Source organism: Aotus nancymaae, unplaced genomic scaffold, assembly GCF_030222135.1.
Source record: "Aotus nancymaae isolate 86718 unplaced genomic scaffold, 86718_ANA_hifiasm-v0.15.2.pri h1tg000115l, whole genome shotgun sequence".
NCBI classification, from domain to species: domain Eukaryota; kingdom Metazoa; phylum Chordata; class Mammalia; order Primates; family Aotidae; genus Aotus; species Aotus nancymaae.
In genome coordinates, this window is record NW_026988530.1 from 5,865,421 (window position 1) to 5,889,324 (window position 23,904).

The 23,904-nt window shown below is 41.5% G+C and overlaps 1 protein-coding gene across 1 annotated transcript in view; it reads right to left on the reverse strand.

The window, feature by feature from the left end:
* Window positions 1–1,429: 1,429 nt before the first annotated feature.
* Window positions 1,430–23,904, reverse strand: part of GALNTL6 (polypeptide N-acetylgalactosaminyltransferase like 6) — a 1,235,246-nt gene continuing 1,212,771 nt past the window's right edge. The window contains exons 11-12 of the mRNA XM_012454670.2: window positions 22,982–23,131; window positions 1,430–3,025 (exon numbers count right to left, since the gene is read on the reverse strand). Coding sequence (XP_012310093.1) covers window positions 2,858–3,025; window positions 22,982–23,131 — 318 coding nt within the window. The 3' untranslated portion in view covers window positions 1,430–2,857. The remainder of the gene's footprint in view (window positions 3,026–22,981; window positions 23,132–23,904) is intronic.

The following is a 23,904-nucleotide window of genomic DNA, read 5'->3' on the forward strand; positions in this document are numbered from 1 at the left end:
CACAGCAAAAGAAACTATCATCAGAGTGAACAGGCAACCTACAGAATGGGAGAAAATGTTTGCAATCTATCCATCTGACAAAGGACTAATATCCAGAATCTACAAAGATCTTAAACAATTTGCAAGAAAAAAAAACAACCCCATCAAAAAGTGGGAGAAGGATATGAACAGATACTTCTCAAAAGAAGACATTTATACAGCCAACAAACATATGAAAAAAAGCTCATCATCACTGGTCATTAGAGAAATGCAAATCAAAAGCACAATGAGATACCATCTCATGCCAGTTAGGATGGCAATCATTAAAAAGTCAGGAAACAACAGATACTGGAAAGGATGTGAAGAAATAGCAACACTTTTACACTGTTGGTGGGAGTGTAAATTAGTTCTACCATTGTGGAAGACAGCTGGCGATTCCTCAAGGATCTAGAACCAGAAATACCATTTGACCCAGCAATCCCATTACTGGGTATATACCCAAAGGATTATAAATCGTTTTACTATAAAGACACGTGCACACATATGTTTATTGCAGCAATGTTCACAATAGCAAGGACTTGGAAGCAACCCAAATGTCCATCAGTGATAGACTGCATAAAGAAAATGGGGCACATAGACACCATAGAATACTATGCAACCATAAAAAAGGATCAGTTCATGTCTTTTGCAGGGACATGGGTGAAGCTGGAAACCATCATTCTCAGCAAACTAACACAGGAGCTGAAAACCAAACACTACATGTTCTCACTATAAGTAGGAGCCGAACAGTGAGACCACATGGACACAGGGAGGGGAACATGACACACCAAGTCCTGCTAGGGACTGGGAGGCTAGGGGAGGGCTAGCATTAGGAGAAATACCTAATGTAGATGACGGGTTGATGGGTGCAACAAACTACCATGACACGTGTATACCTATGTAACAAGCCTACACTTTCTCCACATGTATCCCAAAATTTAAAGTATAATTAAAAAAAAAGAAAAAAAATAGCTCTTCAAAAGAATGCTTGAAAAATCAGTAAAGATAATGAAATAACTCTTCCCCAACCATTAGCCTGGTAGTTTAGACATTTTGATTAGGTTTCGAGGAGATTACAAAATCATGAATATGTACAAGAAGAGGCTTCATGGCCTGTATGAAAGGTTCTAAATGTGAATATTATTTTAGTGGGCATCCCCAGGTAGACCTAGTGTTCTCATCTAGTGACCCCCGAAAATGTCAAGTTAAATCACAGTAATATCCAGAACCAGCTTGGGTAACAGAGTGAGGCAACATAGCACAAGAGTGAAAACACAGGAATAGGGGTCAGAAGACAACAACCCTGCCAGGAGCTGGGCCTTTCTGGGCTTTTGTTATTCATCTGAAGAAAAAAAAGGATTGGATCCTAGGAGTCTTCCCAGTTCTAAAATTTAATGCTCTAGATCCAAGATGTTATATAAATTTTTATTAACAGGAACACCAACTTAAAAAAGCAAAGTCAAAACATCGTTATACCAAAAAAACTTGAGAGATGTATAATAAAAATGATTCTTTCTTCCTGAGGACCACCTTAGTACTTGTATATTCTTCCCCCAACCTGACATTATTGAACAGTAAAAAATTGTTTTAAGGATTAAACGTTCCATTTAGTTTTCAGAGCATGTCTTTCTTCATCCCCGAAATATTGTCCCATTAACAGAAAATGGTGTCAGAAACACTTTATTAATGGTAATCCCTTTTATGAGCTTCCAAAGAAAAGAACATCATTCATATCAACACTACAAAAGAACAACAATTAAAAAAACCCAAACAAACAAACAAACAAACAAAACCACTTCTAAGCTCCCACCACTGACTAAACAGAATTAAAGTGAACCAAGCCGTTTTCACACATCACTTGGAGTGTAGATTTATTTGGGTTTAAGAATCTCCTAAACAAATTACATCAACCTCACTCCATTTCCTTGCTTAATAAAAATTATGACCAGACAAATATCAGACTTTTAAGATTTTAAAAATAATAGAAAAGTAAAAATAGATTTCCCAGGGAAGTCCCTCTCCTAAATCTTATATGGTTTTGCTGCTTCTGTGAAATCTTTCTTTGGAGTAACTTGATAGCATAGTTTTTTTGTTCTTTTTAAGTGGATTCATAGAAGGGCATTGAATTAGAAATTCAGTGGATTCATGGAGCATGAGCTTTCACAAACAATAAGAAACCTTTGCTCTGAAAGGAAAATAGCAAATACAAATGAAAGAATGTGATCACTGGATGTCCATTTCATTATGTAATTTAAGTCTTACATTAGATATTGCACCCTCATTTAAAAATAAAGCAAAAGAAACCAGAATGGTATGAGCACTCTGAAATCATCTGCAGCACTTTTAAGGGTTAAACCTGCTTAACCCATTCTTAGTCAGAGAATGGCACCAAAGAGTACAGCTCACCCCTTAAGCGTGGCTAGTTCTAAACCTGTGATATCCTCAGGTTGTCAGAGCAGTCATGCACTCCATTTTCACCCCCCTCCCACCCATTTAATAGGATCCATTCATAGCTACTCACTACTGCAGGATTTGACCTGAGAAATGCTAGGATTTATTAGCTCAGCAGTTGTTTTGAAAAGTCCCTAAATAATCTTTGCCCTTGGCCAGCAAGGGAACTGCTAGTCTCGAGTTCTCAGAAGCAGCTGGTGAGATTCTCAGCCAAGTTCTTCAGATGCAGGAAGTTCTTCAAAACAACCTACTTTGACATGGCATTTACAGATTTTTAAACCAGCCTTCCTGGATCGAGGAAATGTTATTCCTGACTCCTTCGACCCAGATGCTGGCTAAAATTTCATTTATAATCTGTAGGTAATCATTCTTTCTTCCTTCTTTCTTTCTAGGAGCTGGCATGGTGGTTAAATTTTTCTAAAACAGTCATATTAATGTGTTCAAAAATCCACTGCTGAGTCTCAGAGAGAGGGTCACATCTGGCCATGAAAATCTTCTTCTCTGCAGGGTTGCAATCCATGCAGCTGTTGCTCACAGAATGGAATAATGTTCTGTCCTAGAGGAGTCGAGAAGAAAAGAAAAGACTGTTGTAATACGTGGTGAATGGTTACAACCCAAAATATACAGAAGTAAGATATTTCTGTTTATATTTCAGTATATTTTCATTGTGTAAATAGATCAGCTCCCAAATCAAACAATAGCAGATGGAGTTGCCAATATGGAATGTGAATTTGTAGGATCTATTGGCACTATGTAGGGCTCACAAGCAGGTTCAATTAGAGACAAAAAATGATATTCATTCATTCCTTCATTCATTCATTCAATGATTCATTAAAAAAAAAAAAGCAATCCATGGCCGGGCGCAGTGGCTCACGCCTGCAATCCCAGCACTTTGGGAGGCCGAGGTGGGTGGATCACAAGGTCAAGAGATCGACACCATCCTGGCTAACATGGTGAAAACCTGTCTCTACTAAAAATAGGAAAAATTGGAAAATTAGCTGGGTGTGATGGCACCCGCCTGTAGTACCAGCTACTCAGGAGGCTGAAGCAGGAGAACCGCTTAAACTCGAAAGGCAGAGGTTGCAGTGAGCCGTAATCATGCCACTGTATTCCAGTGTGGCAACAGAGTGAGACTCTCTCTCTCAAAAAAAAAAAAAAAAAAAAAAAAAAAAGCAATGCATTCGTTTTCTCTGTAGTGAGCCTTTTGCTCTCTGCTTGGATTTTGAAGATAATAAGTACATGGGGTTGCTTGTCAAATAGCAAGTATCGTATAGCAAGTATACAATAATGAAGCTGTTTGAGGAGAAACAGGTATGCAAAAAATTATATTTGAGTCCACAGTAAATAATATCCCCTGCTCACACGCACACACAATGACCAGAAGAGTCATAATTGCCTCACACTGAACCTCTACTGGGAAAGAAAAATACAGAAACAAAAACAAAAAAAGACAGCCAAAAGTGATGGGTTTTCAACTGCCCTTTTCAGAAGATGAATATGGGTTTGGAGACAGAGGACACACAAGCAATAGCTGAATGTACAAATTCAAATTTGCTAGCTCTCGAGCTTCAGTCTCCTCTCAAGCCCTTCATTGATATAATGCAGGTATTCCGGTGCTGCCGTTCTCATTGCTTTCTGCAAAATGGAGGAGGCAGCATTCATTTTAAAAAAGCCCTCAGGTACATGATGCAGATAACAGCCCAGTGAATGAAAAGATACCATGGGGACAGAAAGTTTAAGTAGTGAGCAAGCTCATTGTCTGAACTAGCTCTGTTAACACACACCCCCTTTTAATTGTGTAATTGGGGAAAAGGTAATACTAAAAAATTTTTTTCCTTAACTAGTAATAAGTTTATCTCTAATATTGTCTATAATGCCAGTCATATGAGAAAACATCCCCAAATCACTGCTTACATTTTTAGGATCAAGTAATGTTTTATTATTTAGTGTAAGAAAGGTTTACAGGTTCTGGTTACCTTTCTTTATCTGAGGAATACGAAACTTACAATGCTTTTAGAATTAGGAGTTTCTCAGACACCCTTTGTAAACATTTCTGGGTTGCTCCAGGATTTTAAGACTCCATCAACCAATATTTAATGTCCTTTTAGGATCCGGATGTTTGCATAGTTAAGCACTGCACGAAGGAAGAAAGAATAAGGAAGGAGAAAGGCAACCTGCAGGCAATTTAGTTTGCCTGTTTCTATTTTCAGTGTAAACAAAGAGCTGCGCCTAATACAAAGGCTTGCTATTCTCTTCTGCTCTCTTTAAAGGAGTTTCCTGAGTTTATTGTGGATTTTACTTTCCTTACACAAAGAGGACTCCTGAGATCTCTTTGCCATTTTATTTCCCTCCTGCTTCTTTAATTCCACCCACATCTGACCCCAGGAAAGACTCTGAGAAACTCTCTCCTCCTCTGGGGTGGAGGAAGCAGCTTCCGGGAGGAAGGAAAATCTCCGCCAGCCCTTCTTTCTGGGAGGGCTAGATATTTGTTGCCACAGATAACCTCTCCCAGCCGCTGCTGTGGCCTTTGGGCAGCAGTCGCTTTCACTGTCTTCTGTCTTCTTCTCCAGCATCTCTCATGCTCACTCTCCCAGCCCCAACCACTAGTGAAGCTACGTGAATCTAATAGGTTTAGGTCAGTTTTTCAAAGAGCACTCTTAAGCTATCATAGTCATGAAAATTCTAGGTGACCTGCTACATTCTAATTCACTTTCTTCTATGCACATGCACTTCTTGCCCTCTCTTCACTATTTGTATATTTTCTTGTTGTTACCTTTATCAATAGCTCATGTGTGGCTGGGCGTGGTGGTTCACACTTGTGATCCCAGCACTTTGGGAGGCTAAGGCAGGTGAATCACATGAGGCCAGGAATTTGAGACCAGCCTGGCCAAACATGGTGAAACCCTGTCTCTAATAAAAATATAAAAATTAGCCAGGCGTGGTGGTGCATGTCTGTAAACCCAGCTACTTGGGAGGTGGCAGTAGGAGAATCGCTTGAACCCAGGAGGCAGATGTTGCAGTGAGCCAAATCAGGCCACTGCACTCCAGCCTGGAAGACAGAGCAAGACTCGGTCTCAAAAAAAAAAAATCTCACGTGAGCCCTTCAGATGAGCAGTTTCTCCCTCAAAACGCATATCTCCATAAAAGGTAACAAGTGAGGAAAGGAGTAGGACATGTTTCTATTCACTTTTCTCCCCCAGCCTGTGTCACCATGCATGCAAATATCAAACCAGACTTTCTGAACATTTTATTTTTTTGAACATTATTTTCTGAGCCATCAACTGATCACATTTTTCCAAATCCCGTATTGGAACACATGCTCAGACAAATACAGGTGTACTCCTGGGGAGAACCAAGTCGAATATGCAAATTCACTGCTACCCTGAACGATCCAGAATGTGTTTCTGTACTTGTACTTCCTGTTCTCATAGAAGTTGAAACATTGGATTCCCTTCATCTATCTATGCCTGAGAAGCTTCATCAGTAAAATGAGGGGGTGGATTAGATAAATCTCTGAAGCCTCTTCTAGTCATAAAAATGAATGAGCATTTTATTCTAAAGTTCACTAGTGGCAGAGACAAATGACAGGGTGTCAAACTAGAGACCATCCACGGTGATCAGTAGATCCACATGAGGAAGGAGACCCTTAATCCTCTTAAGCTTCTAAGAGCCCTCCCCCCAGACTTCTACATTGCTTTTCAACAGGGGAAGTCAAGGCTGACAGACCTGGGCGCCACCCTTTATTGCACTCCTTTTTTTTTTTTTTTTTGAGACAGAGTCTTGCTCTGTCACCTGGCTGGAGTGCAGTGGCGCAATCTCGGTTCACTGCAACCTCTGCCTCCTGGGTTCAAGTGATGCTTCCGCCTCAGCCTCCGGAGTAGCTGGGACCACAGGTGCGTGCCACTATGCCCGGCTAATTTTTGTATTTTTAGTAGAGACGCGGTTTCACCATGTTGGCCAGGATGGTCTTGATCTCTTGACCTCGTGATCCGCACACCTCAGCCTCCCAAAGTGCTGGGATTACAGGCATGAGCCACCGCACCTGGCCCAGCTGTGACCCTTTAAAAGGGCAAGGATTTTCTTTGTTGGGGAGCTTGGTTGTTAGGCATCTATGCCACCACAGCTCCCGGCTGATAAATCACCACCCAGTGACCGAATAAATCACCACTTCTTTCCTAGTTCCGTGTTTGAGAGGTTTGTCTGTGATCTTTCCTACTTCACACAGTCTGATTGTTTCCTGGTTGGAGACAGAGCTCTGCTCACCCTTGTCTTGGGAGTACCCAGCAAATCCTGTGGGTGAAGCTTCTCAGAGCGCCTTCTGCCTGGCCCATAGCAAACATTTTCCACTTTTGACCTTGGGGGCTAGCTACACTATTGCCATCTTTACGTTTCTACTCAGCAGAGCTTGTGAATTACTAAATGTCTTTCCTGGTGCTTTTACTGGTTGGAATTAAGTCCATGGATCGAGTAACTGTTTTTTGAATGTGGTCTTTGGTTCTATGACAGCCCTTCCCTCCTCTGCCCTTCCTCTTGGCAGTCACGGCGGCCGTGACAGAACTAAACACGGTTTTTTTCTGTGGAACAGACTTCTGAATGTTTTGGCAAGTCTGCTGTTCCATAACAACCCTCCCTACAGGACGATAGAAGATGTTCCTTCTTTGCTTTTAACTAGATTGTTCTTTGCCCAGTCCTGGGGGATGGCACCGCCTGTGCTCTGACTGTTCACAATGTAATCCAGCATTGCATTTCACTTCACTCCTTTCACTTTTCCTGGATGCCTACTCTGTCTATTTTTGTGTTTTTCTATTTGGGTTTTGTTTTGTTCTGCCTGAGAAAATTAGAAATTGTTGAGAGGAAGTGTGAAAGTTTGAATCCAGGACTACTTCATAATCAATGCTCAATGACAGTCGACCAGTCCACCCTGGCAAGTGTAGATGCGCCTTTCCAGGTAGCTCATTGAAAGGTGCACTTCTTTATAGCAGGCCCGTGGACTTGATTGGCATGCGTGTGACACTTTATGCACTCATGGGTTTGTGCTAGACTTTATTGGGTTCCATAGTCCTCTAGGGTCTGAACTTTAAAAGAATGTGTGAGTTGACTGGACGTGATGGTTCATGCCTATAATCTTGGCACTTAGGGAGGCCGAGGCAGGCGGATCACGAGGTCAGCAAATTGAGACCGTTCTGGCCAACATGGTGAAACCCCGTCTCTACTAAAAATACAAAAATTAGCTGGGCATGGTGGTGCATGCCTGTGGTCCCAGCTGCTGGGGAGGCTGAGGCAGGAGAATTGCTTGAACCTGAGAGGTGGAGGTTGCAGTGAGCTGAGATTGTGCCACTGCACTCCAGCCTGGCGACAGAGCAAGACTCCATATAAAAACAAAAAAAAAAAAGAAGAAGAAGGAAAAAAAGAATATTTGAGTTACAGAAAAGATTCCACTCTAGTCATCAAAGAACCAAATGCTAAAGATGCAAAAATAGTAGAATAGGTATAGGAAGGTGATTCCAAGAAGGCAACTACAACACAGTGGGCAGAGAGACACCACGGTGCTGGGGAAAGGGCTTGGATTTGCGGCGTCGGGGATTTATCAAATTTCAGTCCTGCTATTGATCTTGGAAAACTTGTTTAATTCTCTGAACTCCAGTTACTTATCGGTAACATGTAGATGACAGTATGTCTCATACATTTATTTTGAGGATAAAAAGAGTTAATCACTGGCATAGCGTCCTGCCTATAAGTAAGCAACTAAGTAATAGTGATTCTACCCTTCCTTTCCCCTACTTTGTTTTTAATCAGGGAGCATCCCCAGTTCTAAAAATCAGAATGTACCCAACATCTGGTCTGAGACTAGCTATTCAACACCCAATTATGTTTCCTGGCAAAATAGAATTTTCGAAAGTTAGTTGCATCCAAACTGATGCAACAGTACCTCCTGTTTTAAGCACAAGGATTTATGGAATAAGGATATCGATGACTCTGAAATGAGCTCTTCTGTGCAATTACAGTCAGAGCTTATGTCTGAGCTATGTGTTTAGTTCCTTTGCCTAGAAGACATTATTCATGTCAGTTAAGTTTGACAAATTTTTTTTTTTTTTTTTTTGAGACGGAGTTTCACTCTTGTTACCCAGGCTGGAGTGCAATGGTGCCATCTCGGCTCACCGCAACCTCCGCCTCCTGGGTTCAGGCAATTCTCCTGCCTCAGCCTCCTGAGTAGCTGGGACTACAGGCACGTGCCACCATGCCCAGCTAATTTTTTGTATTTTTAGTAGAGACGGGGTTTCACCATATTGACCAGGATGGTCTCGATCTCTTGACCTCGTGATCCTATTAAGTGCGTTTTATTTTCTGGTATGTATGAGAAGAGAGCATAGAAAGATAACCTAAGACGCACCCTCTGACCCACGACATAGGGAAGACCAATAGGTAAACAAGAAATATTTGTAGTAGGGTGGCGCAGTGGCTCACTCCTGTAATCCCAGGACATTGGGAGGCTGAGATGGGCAGATCACCTGAGGTTGGGAGTTTGAGACCAGGCTGACCAACATGGAGCAATCCCGTCTCTACTAAAAATACAAAATTAACTGGGCGTAGTGGCGCATGCTTATAATCCCAGCTACTCGGGAGGCTGAGGCAGGAGAATTGCTTGAACCCAGGAGGCAGAGGTTGTGTTGAGCTGAGATTGTGCCATTGCACTCCAGCCTGGGCAACAAGAGTGAAACTCCATCTCAAAAAACAAAACAAAACAAGAAATGTTTGTAATGAAACAGTGTCAATGAGGTTGTAGATGAGGGTGATAGGATGAGTTAGGTTGTTCTAGATATAAGGAAGGACATATACAAATATATAAAATAATATGTATACTTATGCTTTCAATTTATTCAACAAAAAAATGTATTGGGCGCCTGCTATTTGTCAGGCACTATTTTAGGTGCTTGGAATATGAACCTAATGAGACAAAAATCCCTGCCCGCCTGGAGTTTACTTTCTAGAGGCAGGGGTGAGGATGGGTCAGTGGGGGCACGGACAACAAGCAGTGAACATAGTAGGTAAACACATAGGCTGTTCAGAGGTGACATGAAAAAAATCAAGGCAGTCAGAAGGATCTGGAGTGCCAACGGTGGGGCCAGAGTGAAAATTTAAATAGAATGGCCAGGATCAACCTCACTGAGAAGGTAACATCTGAGGAATCTTAAAGAAGGTAAGCTAATTCACCATGCAAAGGGTCTCAGACCTTTTCATCCAGAGGGCATGGCCAGGATTTGGGCCCTAAGCAGGTATGCACCCTGGTGGTCAGAGAACAGTGAGGAAGCCAGAGTAGAAGATGTTGTCAGAGGAACGGAGCTCGGGTCTTGTGCCAGAGACCAGCAAGTTACATGGTATCGTTGGAACAAGAGGAAACATTCCAGACAAGGATATCCAAAGAGGTGGGCAAGGGCCACATCATGAGGAGCTGGCAGTACAGTGCTAAGGCTTGACTTTCCATGAAAGTAACTCGGAGTGGTCATTGGGGGATTTGAACAAGAGTCACAGGGTCTATAGTTAGGGTGGCAGTGAGGAAGATGGATGGGGGTAGAAAGGCATTGGACTACAGTAAGGGAGAACCACCAGAGGCTACTGCAATGATTCAGATTTCGGCTGATGCAAAAATGAGAGCAGTGGGATGAGTTGGGAGTGGCCCAGGGGAGTGGTCTAAGAAAATGCATTGGGCATTCTGATTAATGAGATGTGGGGGTTGAGGTAGAGGGAGGAGGTGGATGTCTAGAGGAAAAGTCCTACTGAGGCAAGAAATGCAGAAACAGAATAGGATTGGTGTGGGAATGACAATGATTTCAGTTTTAGGTATGATGAGTTGGAGACGTTTATGGGACATCAAGGTTTAGATGCCCAGTGAGTAGTTAGATATAGACGGGATCTCAGGGTAGCTCCTCTGTGTTAAGTGGGGAGAGTCGAGTTACTCCCTCCTATTAATTTCCATGTAAATAGAAAGATTCATTATACAAGAGTATACATTGGAAGAAGATGTTTCTGTAAGAGAGAACTCCTTCCCGTTCAATGCCTTTTGCGTCTAATATGGAAATGAGAGAATGAAGGCTTGGAATTATGAAACCAGTTTTAATCCTAGATTTATCTCTGACAGTAACCTTTCATGGTCACTTAGTTTGTCAGTGATTCAGGGTTTCCATCTGTAAAGTGAATGGAGTGGGCAGGAGGGGAGTGGGATGAGACAGGGAATTAAAAGATCTGCTTTCCCACCTCTTAGGGTTATGCAGAAGAACAAGGTTGATATATGACTATCCTTTGAGCCATCTGGAAGAAAGACAAATCAAGGAGGCCTTTTCTGCCTTTTTTTACTGTTGGCTTCTGGGAGAATGCAAATAACACCTTGATAGGCATAAAAGTGACAAAGCGGTCTTATTGTCTAACCTTTTCCACTTTGTTCTTTCACAGCTAGAATTCTTCACAGGAAGAGAAAATTGGTCTTCCTGCATCAGGGGTTAATTTGGCCAGTCGGCAATGTTTCTTGGCTGGGTGCTGTGGCTCATGCCTGTAATCCCAGCACTTTGGGAGGCTGAGGCAGGTGGATCACCTGAGGTCAGGAGTTTGAGACCAGACTGGCCAAGATGGTGAAACCTGTCTCTACTAAAAAACACAAAAATTAGCCGGGCATGGTGGTGCATGCCTGTAATTCCAACTACTCAGGAGGCTGAGACACCAGAATCTCTTGAACCCAGGAAGCAGAGGTTACAGTGAGCTGAGATCACGCCAGCACTCCAGCCTGGGTGACAGATCGAGACTCTGTCACAAAAAAAAAGAAAAGAAGTAATGTTTGTTAATGCCCTGACAGAGCCCCTTGGTGTGTATGCTGAGACGGTGCTGGCTACAGCAAACCTTCAAACCCTCCTTCTGCTCCGCTCACCAGCTTTTCTGGGCCAGTGATGTGCACAACCTGTCCTCAATTCTCCTGAGAGCAGCCAAGATCATGTAAAAAAAAAAAATCAATCCTGATGTGTTAGATCCCTGCTCTGCAATCCATTCAAAGACTTCACACTCTCTTAGCTAAATTCTTAGCATGACCTACAAGGTCTTGTGTAGTCCTGCCTCTACAGATGTCTGGCCTTCTTTATACTTTTGAGACAGGGTCTCACTCTGTCTCCCAGACTGAAGTGCGGTGGCGTCACCTTGGCTCACTGCAGCCTTGACATCCCAGGCTCAAAGAATTGTTCCATCTCAGCCTGAGTATCTGGGATCACATGCATGCTGCCACCACACACAGCTAATTTTTTTTTTTTTTTTTTTTTTTTTGTAGAGATGGGGTATTGCCATGTTGCCCAGGGGGGATGTGTGGCCTTATAGTATTATTATTATATTATTACTTTTAATGGCGAAAACTGCAATTACTTTTGTACCAAACTAATAGTTCATTTTCTGTCTCACATATGCATTTCAACTGGCTTCTTTCTGTTCTGAGAAAACCAATATCCTGCTTATCTCAGGGCCTTGCACAAGTTTATCCGTATGTCTGGGGTCTTTTTCTCTATCACTTTCTTTACCTACCTAAAGGTAAAGGTCTCCATCTTTTCGGCCTCCATTTAGAAGTTAGTTTGTCAGAGAAGGCTTCCCTACCCTTCTGACCTGGATAGTGCCCAGTGTTTTGTGTTCTCATATTATCCTGTACACTTCCTTTAAGTAGTATTTGTCTGCTTCTCCTCTATACTGAAAGCTCCATGAGTAAAACAAGCTCGTATGTTTCACATCTTGTTTCTGTCTATCCATATCTCTTTAGCTCCCCTCAGTAAACCTGCCCCCAAGTCATGTGAACGTAATAGCTACTATTTGTCAAATGTGTATCTAGGTGTCAGGCAGTGCTAAGTATTCTATCCAGATTTTCTCTCTCTCTTTTTTTTCCTACCTAAACTCACTTAAGCAAAATGAAGAGACAGTGAATGTGGACAAACAGGAAGCTAGATTCACTCACTCATTCATTCATTCGTTCAGTGAATTTAAAATAAGTACCTATTATGTGCCACAGAATGTTTTAGATCCTGGAAACAGTGCACGAAAGAAAGCAGAGAAAAATTCCCGCTTTCATGTAATGGATATTCTAAGATTTAGCTATAACTAAATAGTTAAAATAGTACAGAAATGTACAGCATAGAAATATGACTAGTTAGCCCATCTATTCCTGTATGCAAACCAACTTGGAGAGCTAAAATCAAATCAGAAGATATCTTGTTGAAGGTATTGTAGAGTATAGTAGCTGACATCAGTTGAACTCTTGTTATGTGTCATGCTCTAGGTGTACTTATATTTTCGTTTTTATTTATTTTTTATTTTTTGAGACGGAGTCTCGCTCTGTCACCTGGCTGGACTGCAGTGGCGTGATCTTGGCTCACTGCAACCTCTGCCTCCCGGGTTCAAGCAATTCTTCCGCCTCAGCCTCCCGAGTAGCTGGGACTACAGACGTGTGCCACCACGCCTGGCTAGTTTTTGTATTTTTAGTAGAGATGGGGCTTCACCATGTTGGTCAGGATGGTCTCGATCTCTTAACCTCGTGATCTGCCCACCTTGGCCTCCCAAAGTGCTGGGATTACAGGTGTGAGCCACTGCGCCTGGCCACATTTTTATTTAATCATCAGAATAACCTGCTAAGGTAGATACTAAACTAGATAATAAGGGGGATTATTATCCCAATTTTATAAATGTAGAAACAGAAATTCATAGTAAGGAAGTTGCCCAAGGTCCCAAAGCCAGCATCCACAGTGGGGCCAGTGTCTATCATCTCTTTGCAGGAGACATCAGGCCCTGTGCTCTCTGTCTCCCTCTCTCTCTTTTTTTTTCCCTTGAGACAGGGTCTCACTGCGTCAACGAGGCTGGAGTGCAGGAGTGCAGTGTCATGATCGTGACTAACTGTAGCCTAGACCTCCAAGACTCAGGCAATCCTCTTGCCTCTGCCTCCCAAATAGCTGGGACCACAGATCTGTGCCACTACGTCCAGCTTTTTTTTTTTTTGTAGAGACAGCGTTTTGCCATGTTGCCCAAGCTGGTCTTGAAATCCTGGGCTCTAATGATCTGTCTTGGCCTCTCAAATGCCTCAGCCTCCCAAAATGCTAGCATTAGGGATGAAACATAACTCAGAGGTTAAGAACACAGACTGGCTACAGAGGCTCTGAGTTACGTTTCATCTCTTTTCTTGGCTGAGCCAACTACCAGTCTACTCCCACCCCACACCTACTTGGTAGGGAAGAATTGTCCTGATTAACAAACACTAATTTGATTTTTTTCATAGTTTCTATTAACAAGATTCTTTTCTGTTTGGCAGTCTAGATCTGGGCAGGCATCCAATTCACAAAGACTTTATTTTTGTGCAAGAGCCCCAGGATAGAACTTAACTATCCTAGCCCCAGGATAGAACTTTTCTATTTCAGAGTGACCAGAGAATGGCAGTTAAGTATGCTAGGTGATCAGTAGGAGTATTGCTAAGTTGAAATGGCAGAAGTTAGAAGGTCATAACAACCTAAGTGACTTCAGCTGGGTTAGACATACAGCTAAAAATAGAATGGGAAGATAGAATTAATTATTGAAAAGACAGCTTCATTGCTATGGTGAATGTATAGACCTCCTGAGAGTTAGCCTCATCCTTCTTTGACAAGGTAACTGAATTTTCAATTTGCGCTGAAATTTTTTGCATAAGGATCAAACTTCTTAGGATACAGTGACGTCAGTCCTCTATTACCAAAATGTTGCAGACACTGGGCATCTGCTTTTCAGCAAGATGTCTGAAGAGTCCAATTTTGTTTTCCTATGGACAAGCTAGAGAATGATGGTCTAGAAGATAATTTTATGTGAATTTTTATCTGGTTGAGTAACTTCCTCATTAATGGATTATTGTCACCTCTACTATATGATAGAGGGTCAGAGCTTGACTTTGCATTGGGATCAACCATTTGGATGAAGGCATGAATGGAAGCTGATCCAATCTGTGGATGGAACAAATTTTAGTTCAATTGTTATTAAGTTGAATCAAAATATTTAAATGCAGGTTGGGATAAACGTAATAAGATAGAGTTTAATGGAAACAAACAGATAGCAACATAAATATAAAAGATGACCTGTACAGGTATAAGATTGGAGAGATATGTCTGTGTAACAAAGAGGGAGAAAAAGACAGAATTTCTACCCCAATACAGAAAGCTCATTAAGAAGCTGAGTGTGTGAAGTTAAGGCAGGAAATCAATCAACTCAGGCTAAATTAACAGAAACTTTGCTCATAGCAAAGTGTGCTGGAAACTCATAACAAAAGCTGCTAGAAACTTATTCTACTTTCCTTGGTGGCAACATTCCTAGACCATTGAGTTCTGGGAATTATGCCACTCTCTAAGGCTATCTGAAGTACATTCAGGGTGCATGTCCAGGAGATAAAGGTAGGTTCAAATTAAGTCATATGGAGAGCAGTGGCAGGAAATTGGGCCATTTAATTGGATTAAAGACCAGGCAAGCATTTGTTCAAATATTTGGGATCCGTCTTGAGTAAAATGAATTAAATATAATCTGTGTGGTACCAAAGACCAGGGAAGAGCTTTCTAGCAATTGGGACTGTCCAAATATGAATAGGCTGACCTGGGAGAGTGTGACAGCCCAACCTCTGACCACATGTCTAGAATTGTGTAGGGACTTCATTTATCAGAACCAGAGTTGAATCACATGACTTTTTAGTTAAACTTCTTATATACCCTTTCCTTATTTTTTGGTCCTAAATCAATACCTATCCATAATGATTTAAAATAACAACCTGGAGTCCTTCTATCTGGCATCTTGGTGGACCAGTACATCCTCATTTTATGAACTGAGTGGCCAAAACCTGGCATATATCATAAGTTACAACAAATAGTCAAATGTAGTCAGATGCCACGAATTCCACTCACTGGCTTTTTAAATGAATGTGATTGTTACATTGTTATCAATTTCACCTGGCAGGTGCCTTCTTATCTGTACTTCCTGTTTGATCCTATTTGCAAGTCCTTATTATGAAAGTTAACTTATAAGAACCCCCAGAGAGCAGCTAAGGAAAAGTAATTTTAAATCTTTTACTTTGGGGAGGTTGCATATGTAGTTTTGAGACAAAGAAATGTGTTGTTTTATCCAGCACAGGTTGGGGTTTTTGAAGGTGGGGTTTATATCAATAATTGAACTAGTGGTTCTTTAAGCCAGTCAATGAATGCTTATTTAGGAACTTCATATATTAGGTATTAGGCAGGCCATGGAGACATTTTTAAAACATTTCTTGGCCTCAGGTAGTTGGTGGGGGTTGAGGGGGCTAATACACAGTGTTTTAAATACAAATAAGGAAACAAAATGCTGTAGAAGTATTAAAAAAAAGGGGAAAATTCCAACTAGAGCAATGGGAGAAGTAGGTTAAAGAAAGAAGGTAAAAATTTGAGCTAGAAAAGTGATTCTCCATCTGACTGCCTATTAGAATCTCCTAGGACCTTTCAAAGAATATCAATACTCAGGGTTCACCATCTAGGGAGCCTCAGTCAGTCTATCCTCATGCCAGTATATTGCCTTAATAATACACCTTTATAATGTTTTGATATCTGGTGCTTTTATAATGTTTTAGTACTTGTTTTTTTTTTCCTTCTTCAAGATTTTCTTAGTTATTCTTTTCCCTTACATTTCCATGTAAATTTTAGAATCAAGTTATCACAAATAGGCCTCCTGAGATGTGTTTGGTTTTGCATTAAATGTTTAGATCATTTAAAAACTGACATATGTCAGGCCTCCAAGTCCAAGCCTGCCATTGTAGCCTTGGTGACCCGCACGTACACCTCTGGATGGTCCCAGGAGCCAGGAAGTCTGAAGTAACCACAAGTAACCAGGTGGCCATAGAAAGAAGTGAAATAACTTGTTCCTGCCTCAACTAATTGCTCTCCCCCTGCAATCTGCAACCATTGTTTCTGCTCAGCCTTGCAGAATATCCCCCCTGGACACTGGGTTTCTCAAGACTCCCTACTCCTGTAACTATGTAATTTACCTCATCTTCCCCTCTGCTTGCAACTGATAACCCCCACCCTTGTGATCATGCCTGTTTGTAATAGATGACCCCTACCCTTGTGACCTTGCCTCCTGTGACACCCTTCCCCTCCCTAAAATAGATTACCACCTTTAACTGACCACTTGCCCCAACCTATAAAACCAACTCCTATTCCACTGCCCTCCACTGACTCTCTTTTTGGACTCAGCCCGCCTGCACCCTGGTGAATAAACAGCCATGTTGCTCACACAAAGCCTTTTGGGGGGGTCTCTTTATGAGAGTGACATGCCTAACAACATCTTCACAATATTGAGACATAAGCCTTGTACATGATGGATCCCGCTATAGTTTTTATGAGTTTTCTTAGTGATGCTTTGTAGTTTTCTGCATAAAGGTCTTTCACATCTTTGCTGTGATTTATTCCTATTTTGTGCTTTGTGATCAAATGGAATTACTTTTAAATTTCATTTTCTATTTTTTGTTGCTAGTATATAAACAATTCATTTTCATCTTGGGCCTACGCTCAATGTACCTATTCATTTTTATGGTTTAGCTATTTTTATGGTTTAGCTAAACTTTAAAATGAATATATTTAAAATGAATAGGTACATATTCATTTTAAAGTTTAGCTGCATAATCTTTTGGATTTTCTAAATACACTATCATGTCATCTATGAATAGACTGTTTTATTTCTTCCTCTCTAATTCTGAAACCTTTAAATGTCTGTATCTTGCCTGATTATACTGATTAGATATCTTATAGAAGGTTGAAAAACATGATTTTAGTCAACATTCTATTTTATTCCCAGTCTCTGGAGGAGAGCTTTAACATTTCACCACTAAGAGTGAAGATAGTTGTGTTTTTTGGCTACACTTCCTATTAGATTAAGTTAGTTTATTTCTATTAGCTTACTTTCTGTATGGCTAAGACTATTTAGTTACATGGTAAAAACTTGAGGCTTCAACAATGGACCAATGTATATAAGACCTCTTGACTTACAAAAGCATCACCTCAGTGCAGTGGAAAAAAATGATCTTTTAAGTAAATGGTGATTGATCAATAGCATCTCTCTATATCAATATCGATATCTACTTCCATTTATCTCTGTATATGAATCAATCCTTATGTTATACACATAAAAAGATTTCAAGGAATTATATACCAAAATGCAGAATATTAAGCAATAAAATGTCCAAAGATGACTTGGAAAGCTAACTACATAGGCCAGGATTTCCCGAGCAGAACACAATACCCTTGAATCATAAAGAATAGCTTTTTGTTAAGGCACTGCATTAAACAGACAAAAGACAAGACACCAACTGGAATAAGGTATTGCAATGCACACATCCAACGAAGACTTATATATAGAAAAAGTCCCTAAAAATCTGTGTGAAAAAACCAAACAGCCCATGTTAAAAAAATGGGCAAAAGACTTGAGTAGGTGCTTCACAAGAAAGATATCCAAAATGGCTAACAAACATATCACTTTACAATCACAGAATAAAAAAGAAAAAGAAACTGACAATACCAAGTGTTGGTGAGGATGTAGAGCACCTGGATTCTTGGTGGTGGCTGTACCCTGAGCATGGCCCTTCAGGCCTTTCCATGCTGGCCCAGCTTCCAGCTACTGGCCACCGCATCTCTCTGCTTAAGGACTTTCTCTGGCCTTAAGAATGGTTCTGTCGGTAAGAGCAGCAGGCCAGCTGTATCAAGAGAGTTGGGGTATTTATACACCACTCCAGTCAATCTTTGGTCAAGAACCTAAAGATTGACTCCCTGATGTGTGTTCTATATACCATTTCCAGAGATCTTCAGTAGGATTGAGCTCTAATTGCCTGCAGTGGTACTTGCTTGATAATGCACCCTTTATTGTCTCTGATCTCTCCTCCATTTCACTTCCTCACTCCCTATCAAGATATTCTGGGTCTATATTCCAAATAAACCATGTGCATTCAAATTCTTACTTTGGGTTATATATGTGGGAAAACCCAAATTAAGACATATGCTATAATCTAATAAAAAGTTTACTTAAAATGAAAAGGGCATGGGAGATAGCTCTCAATTTTGGAAGGATAACAACTGTCAGTATTGCTTAGGAGAGATTGCTTTAATGATGTGGTGTATTAGGACATACCTTGCCATGATGATCAATGTAAAAAGTGCATTGCCACCAACACAGATGGAAATGTTACGATATGATCAGAAACTGTGCTAGAAATTTTACATAGTTTATCTCAGTTATTATCATTATTATACTGGTGAAGCAGTTGAAAGTCACAGGAGCAAAACAACTATTCAAGATCCCCTTACAATTTCAGGATGAATTGGAGTATATTAAACCTGAGTAACTCTAAGGCCTGATGGTCAGCTGTTACGTTGGCCAGGCTGTGAAGGATCCAGATGAGAACTGAGGAGCTAACACACTCTATCTTCTACTCAATGAGTAAACCAATGAAGTCATAAAACAGGAATACCATGACCAGGTTTTGTGAAATCGTCTTCTGGCTTCAGCATGAAAGATGAAGAAGGGGAAGGGCAGGAGGCAGGGTAGTTGTTACAAAAACCCAGGGCTAAGATGTGAAGACTGAACCAAGCAGGGGCTGGCTGTAGAAATGGCAAAGAGGGGGTGGATTTCAGAGATATTGGCTGAGAGGAGCGGGTGACAAGTCTTAATGACCAATGGGGGTTGAAGAAGAGGAAACACCAGTTTCTTGTTTCAGCTGCTGGGTGAGGACAAATATTTTTACTGAGGTTGCTTCAACGATTCACTGTTCTTATAACAGGGGTCCCCCTGGTGGTAAAAAAAACCAGGAACAGGATTTCTCGTCCTGGGTACCTGTTATTGTAGGAAACAGCTATGCAACTGAACATAGTCCCAGCATCATAGAATAAGGATGCTCTTCTCCTTTTGTGGTGACAAAGAGCCACATCTAAAAATAACTAGAAGCTGAGTGAGAATTGCTGAAACCAGGAAGCAAGGCCCGAAAACAACCTTCATCCACTCAAGCAAGGTGGCTCTGGCCACCTTCTCTCTCCAAGATGTCTCCATGTAGCTGGGAGGGAGGAGTTGGCTGGTATCAGTGACACTGAATCCAACTGGCATTGGGGAACTCTCCTGGGGAATACTGATATTATTTCTTAAAAGCATGGCAGAGGAAATAGAGACTTTAAAGCTAGATTCAACTGTGTTTGAATCCACATATCTGCTAGTATCAGTTTCTTCCTGTGTAAATTATACGCAGTAGTACCTAAGTGGTTATGAGGTTTGAGATAATGTCTGTAAAGCACCACCAGCTTGATGCCATTTTAACAGTTGGAGATGATGATGATGATGATAATGATGACTTTGGGAGCTTAGGAGATGGCTCACGCAGCCCTTTAGGCAATTAGTAGAGGGCTCTGATTGATCTCATGAATATGATTATAAAAAGTGGGAGTTTCAGGGTGGGTGTGGTGGCTCGTGACTGTAATCCCAGCACTTTGGGTGGCCCAGGCGGGTGGATCCCCTGAGGTTAGGAGTTGAAGACCAGCCTGGTCAACATGGTGAAACCCCATCTCTACTAAAAATACAAAATTAGCTGGGCATGGTGGTGCATGCATGGTAATTGCAGCTACTCAGGAGGCTGAGGCAGGAGAATTGCCTGAACCCTGGGAGGTAGAGGTTGCAATGAGTCAAGATCACACCATTGCACTCAGCCTGGATGACAAGAGCAAAACTCTGCCTCAACAAGCAAACGACCCCCCCTAAAACTGTCAGAAGCCCCCAGAGCCAAGTACTGCATCTAAATGGACAAGATGGCACCCCAGACAGATTTCTCTTTGTGCTTTTTCTCTTTATGTTTAGGTATAGCCCTTGGCAAAAACAAGAGGAATTTTCTAAAACAGGTGTGTTTGAATAGGCCAGAGTCATCCATCAAGATGTGATATTTCAGAAACTTTCCATTTTGAGGCTTTTCATGCTCCTGATCAAGTATAAACACCTTGCTTGCTGTATAAATACACATGGAGTGTAACCTTTTGCTAAGTAATGCAAGACCAACAGCTACAAAAAGAGCTGAGAAGAGAGCCACAGCACGATCACATCTAGTGGTTTCCTTTTACAAATCCCTTAGGAGCCTGGAAAGGTTTAGTATTAAAGCTCATAAGAGTTTCCCCTTGAAACCACTGCAGTCTGGTTGTTTTTTCTCCCCAGGAGCTCTGTGTATTAGTTGGTCTTATCCATCTGTAAGCTTTTGTAAGCTCCCTAATAAAAACAAATGCATTTTCTTGGCTTAATTGCATATTATTGAGTGGTTGGTGTGTTATGCTGTAAATGTACAGTAATGAGACATGTTCTGTTCATTAGGGACCACCAACACACTAAGCAAATGGTAAATCAGCTATTTTATTGATGTGCACAGAAAGTAACTCCTTACATGTCAGAATGTAACCCTTAAAAAAAACCCTTACTTTATTGCACCACACACAGACTGTATCATGCTGAATAGCAAAATAGTTTGATAAGATGAATCATTTTTTATACATTTCATAAAGAAAAGGGTCAGGTTTTCCTACTGCAGTGATATTCTCCCAGCCTCATTTTATCTGATACTGTCTTCTTCTCTGCTCCTTTGATTCTAGATTGTTTTGTAGAAGGATATAACAACTGATGCGTCGTGGGTTTTTCTTTGGCTTTTTTTTTTTTTCTTTTTTTTTTTGAGTCAGAGTTTCGCTCTTGTCGCCCAGGCTGGTGTGCAGTGCAGTGGTGCGATCTTGTCTCGGTTCACTGTGACTTCCACCTCCTAGGAACAGGCGATTCTCCTGCCTCAATGTCCCAAGTAGCTGGGACAACAGATATGCACCAACATGCCTGGCTAATTTTGTATTTTTTACAGGGTTTCACCATGTTGGCCAGGCTTGTCTTAAACTCCTGCCTCGGCCTCCCAAAGTGCTGGGATGACAGGCGTGAACCATGGGCGCCCGGCCCAACCGATGTTTCATAATTTTTCCAGACACAGCCACAACCTGCCGGGTGTTTGGGTGGGAGTGGGATGCAGAGTAAACGTATACAAACAAGTCTGCCTTTGGGTGAGTATAGTTTTAGGAGCTCATCTCTAAGAGGTAGAAACCAGAATTCTTTTTAAGTGAGGGAACAAGTGACATAACCAGTCCTCTCTCCCCGCACTGACTCTCCACCACTTCTTCCCTTGCCTAAGCCATGGGATGGCCAAGTTCATAAAGTGAGCGATATTCCATTTTCCTCATAGCCTGAGGCAAGGCTAGCCTCAGAGTGTGACAAAGCAAACAGAAAGCATCTTTTCCCTGTCTGAGCAGGCCCCAGTAGTTCCATGGATTTGAGGGGGCAGAGTGGAGCTTATGGAGTAATTGCTAATTGATGGCCAGTCCTATCCCCAAAAGCAAAGAGTTTGAAAAGCAATTTTGTATAGTATTCTAAAAAGTTGTCAAAAGGAAACAATGAAAACATTTTCAAACAATAACCTAATTGCTCTTTATTAACTCAATAAAATGTGACTTTATATATGTTTTTGAGTTTTTCCTATCATTCACTGTTAATTTATAATTTCTGAAAGTTTTAAATTCCTCAAATAAATTCTTCTTTGCTACATTTGGGCAGGATTTTGGTGAAAATGTAAATGGGTCACATTGTGTATAAGGATTGCAGCAATTATATCTACATAGATTATAAATATTTGTGTAAACATCATTGTCTTAATCCAGACAGGTCCCAAGCCAGTGAGCCTGAGATACATAATAAATGAATGGATACCGTAATCTGTGTGTATGTGTGTTGTGGATGGGTGTTGTTAAAAATTATGCATCCGTGTTTTTGCTTATTGGATATGTGGTTCTTCCTTTTGAGAGTGTTCTGAGTTAAAACTAGACCCATTCCTTGTTTTGGCTCAAAGCCATTTTTCAGCCATAACCAACTGTGATGAGCATACATACAACAAGTGAAGCCAAAAGCTTGCCCCTTTCTACGCATTCAGTTTTTCCCTTCACCTTTGCTGGTGATCTCTGGAAGTGTGAGCCAAATGTGTGTATGTATGACTCAGTAAAACGTTTAATCAAAACAGTGTCTTGTCTTTTCTTTCTTTCTTTTTTCCTTTTTTTTTGAGACAGTCTTGCTCTGTCGCCCAGGCTGGAGTGCAGTGGTGCGATCTCAGCTCACTGCAATTTCCGCCACTCATGCTCAAATGATTCTCCTGCTTCAGCCCCTCGAGTAGCTGTGATTACAGGCACCCACCACCATGCCTGGCTAATTTTTATATTTTTAGTAGAGACGGGGTTTCACCATGTTGGTCAGGCTGGTCTCGAACTCCAGCCTCTGGTAATCTGCCCACCTCGGCCTCCCAAAGTGCTGGGATTACACGCGTGAGCTGCTGCGCTGGATCTAAAACAGTGTGTTTTCAGAGAAAACTTTGAGTAAGAATAACTTAAACCACAGCAATGTGAGAATGACCACAGTGACTGCCTCTTACCTTCCGGTATCCCCAGAGCTGGTTCCCCTTCATGCCATGACAGTCATAGAGTGTGACTGGGCTGTTGTGTGAGATGGCATCAAAGCAGAATTTCCGGGTATGCAGTGGCTCACCGGGTCGAATATCTTCCCTCCATCCAAAGGTAAAGAGCTAGCAAAGCAACAGTAGCAGAAAAGCTGCAGTGAGTTTGATTTGGAGAGAAGATACGAGGGCAGGGGGAGGGATGTCTTTCAGCGATGTAGAACTCCTGCTTTGTGATCTACTAAAAAAGAGCGAAGTCTTAGCATGAGAGAGGTGTTGGAAAGGCACATGTCATGAAGTGCTATAGCAGCAACAGCTGCACTTTTTGTCCAGGCTGCCAAAAAGTGTAAATGAAGTTTCCAATCAGGTACCAGAGAAAATACAGAGGCTGGTGGAAATAGAGGTTGTGGAGGGACATGGAAGAAGGGAATTGAAGGCGAAGGAGTAAGAGGACATAAGGAGGAAAGATGATGGGGAGAGAAAGAGAAAGCCTTTTTTTGTTTGTTTGTTCAGTTTGAGACCGAGTCTCGCTCTATCTCCCAGGGTGGAGTGCAATCCCAGCTCACTGCAGTCTCCACCTCCCAGGTTCAAGTGATTCTCCTGTCTCAGCCTCTCCAGTAGCTGAGATTACAGGTGTGCGCCACCACATCTGGCTAATTTTTGTATTTTAGTAGAGATGGGCTTTCACCATGTTGGCCAGGTTAGTCTTGAACTCCTTGACCTCAGGCGATCTGCCCACCTCGGCCTCCCAAAGTGCTGGAATTACAGGTGTGAGCCACTGTACCTGGCCAGAAAGTCTTTAATAACACTCTACAGTCTTTACTTAGATAAAATGTTACTAGAACAAATCCTACACAGTTTGCCCAAATTTGCAGATTAACTAAAGAGACAAGGAGTAGAGA